A 432-nucleotide genomic window follows, 5' to 3' on the forward strand; every position below is an offset into this window, starting at 1 on the left:
CCACACGGCACGGTTCACCCCAGCGAGAGGTCGAACCCCTGTAACCACGGTGCACTTTCTGTCTTTTCAGAACGAATCATCCGTCCAACGAAAGCACTTTATCTCTCTTCTTCCGCTCGCTGTTGCCAAATTTTAACTTGCAGGTAAGTGCGGGCGGGCTGGAGCACACTGCTGTGGAAGGTTCCGCGAAGGGGAGCGGCTCTCGGCGAGACGAGGCACCTGACCGTCGGCTTTTGGGCGTGACCGTCGGCTTGCGGAGCGGCCCGGCTGCTTTTTTGGCACACGACGCCGGCGTCTCGCTCCAGCTCCTCTCTCTTGCAGGGGGATGTCAGGCACGACGGGGACGAAGAGGCCGGAGCGGGGCAGGACCTCAACCAGGGGGTGAACAGGCTGATGGCGGCCATGCGGGACATGCTGGCCAACATCCAGTTC

The 432-nt window shown here is 61.8% G+C and overlaps 1 protein-coding gene across 1 annotated transcript in view; it reads left to right on the top strand.

Moving 5' to 3' along the window:
• TCF25 (transcription factor 25 (basic helix-loop-helix)) overlaps positions 1 to 429 on the top strand; it is a gene marked incomplete at both ends in the record, with an annotated part of 14,394 nt that extends 13,965 nt beyond the window's left edge. Inside the window, 2 exons of the mRNA XM_009868890.1 lie at positions 71 to 143; positions 322 to 429. Of these exons, the coding sequence (XP_009867192.1) occupies positions 71 to 143; positions 322 to 429 (181 nt within the window). The remainder of the gene's footprint in view (positions 1 to 70; positions 144 to 321) is intronic.
• Between the last annotated feature and the right edge of the window lie 3 nt (positions 430 to 432).

Source organism: Apaloderma vittatum, unplaced genomic scaffold, assembly GCF_000703405.1.
Source record: "Apaloderma vittatum isolate BGI_N311 unplaced genomic scaffold, ASM70340v1 scaffold25324, whole genome shotgun sequence".
NCBI classification, from domain to species: domain Eukaryota; kingdom Metazoa; phylum Chordata; class Aves; order Trogoniformes; family Trogonidae; genus Apaloderma; species Apaloderma vittatum.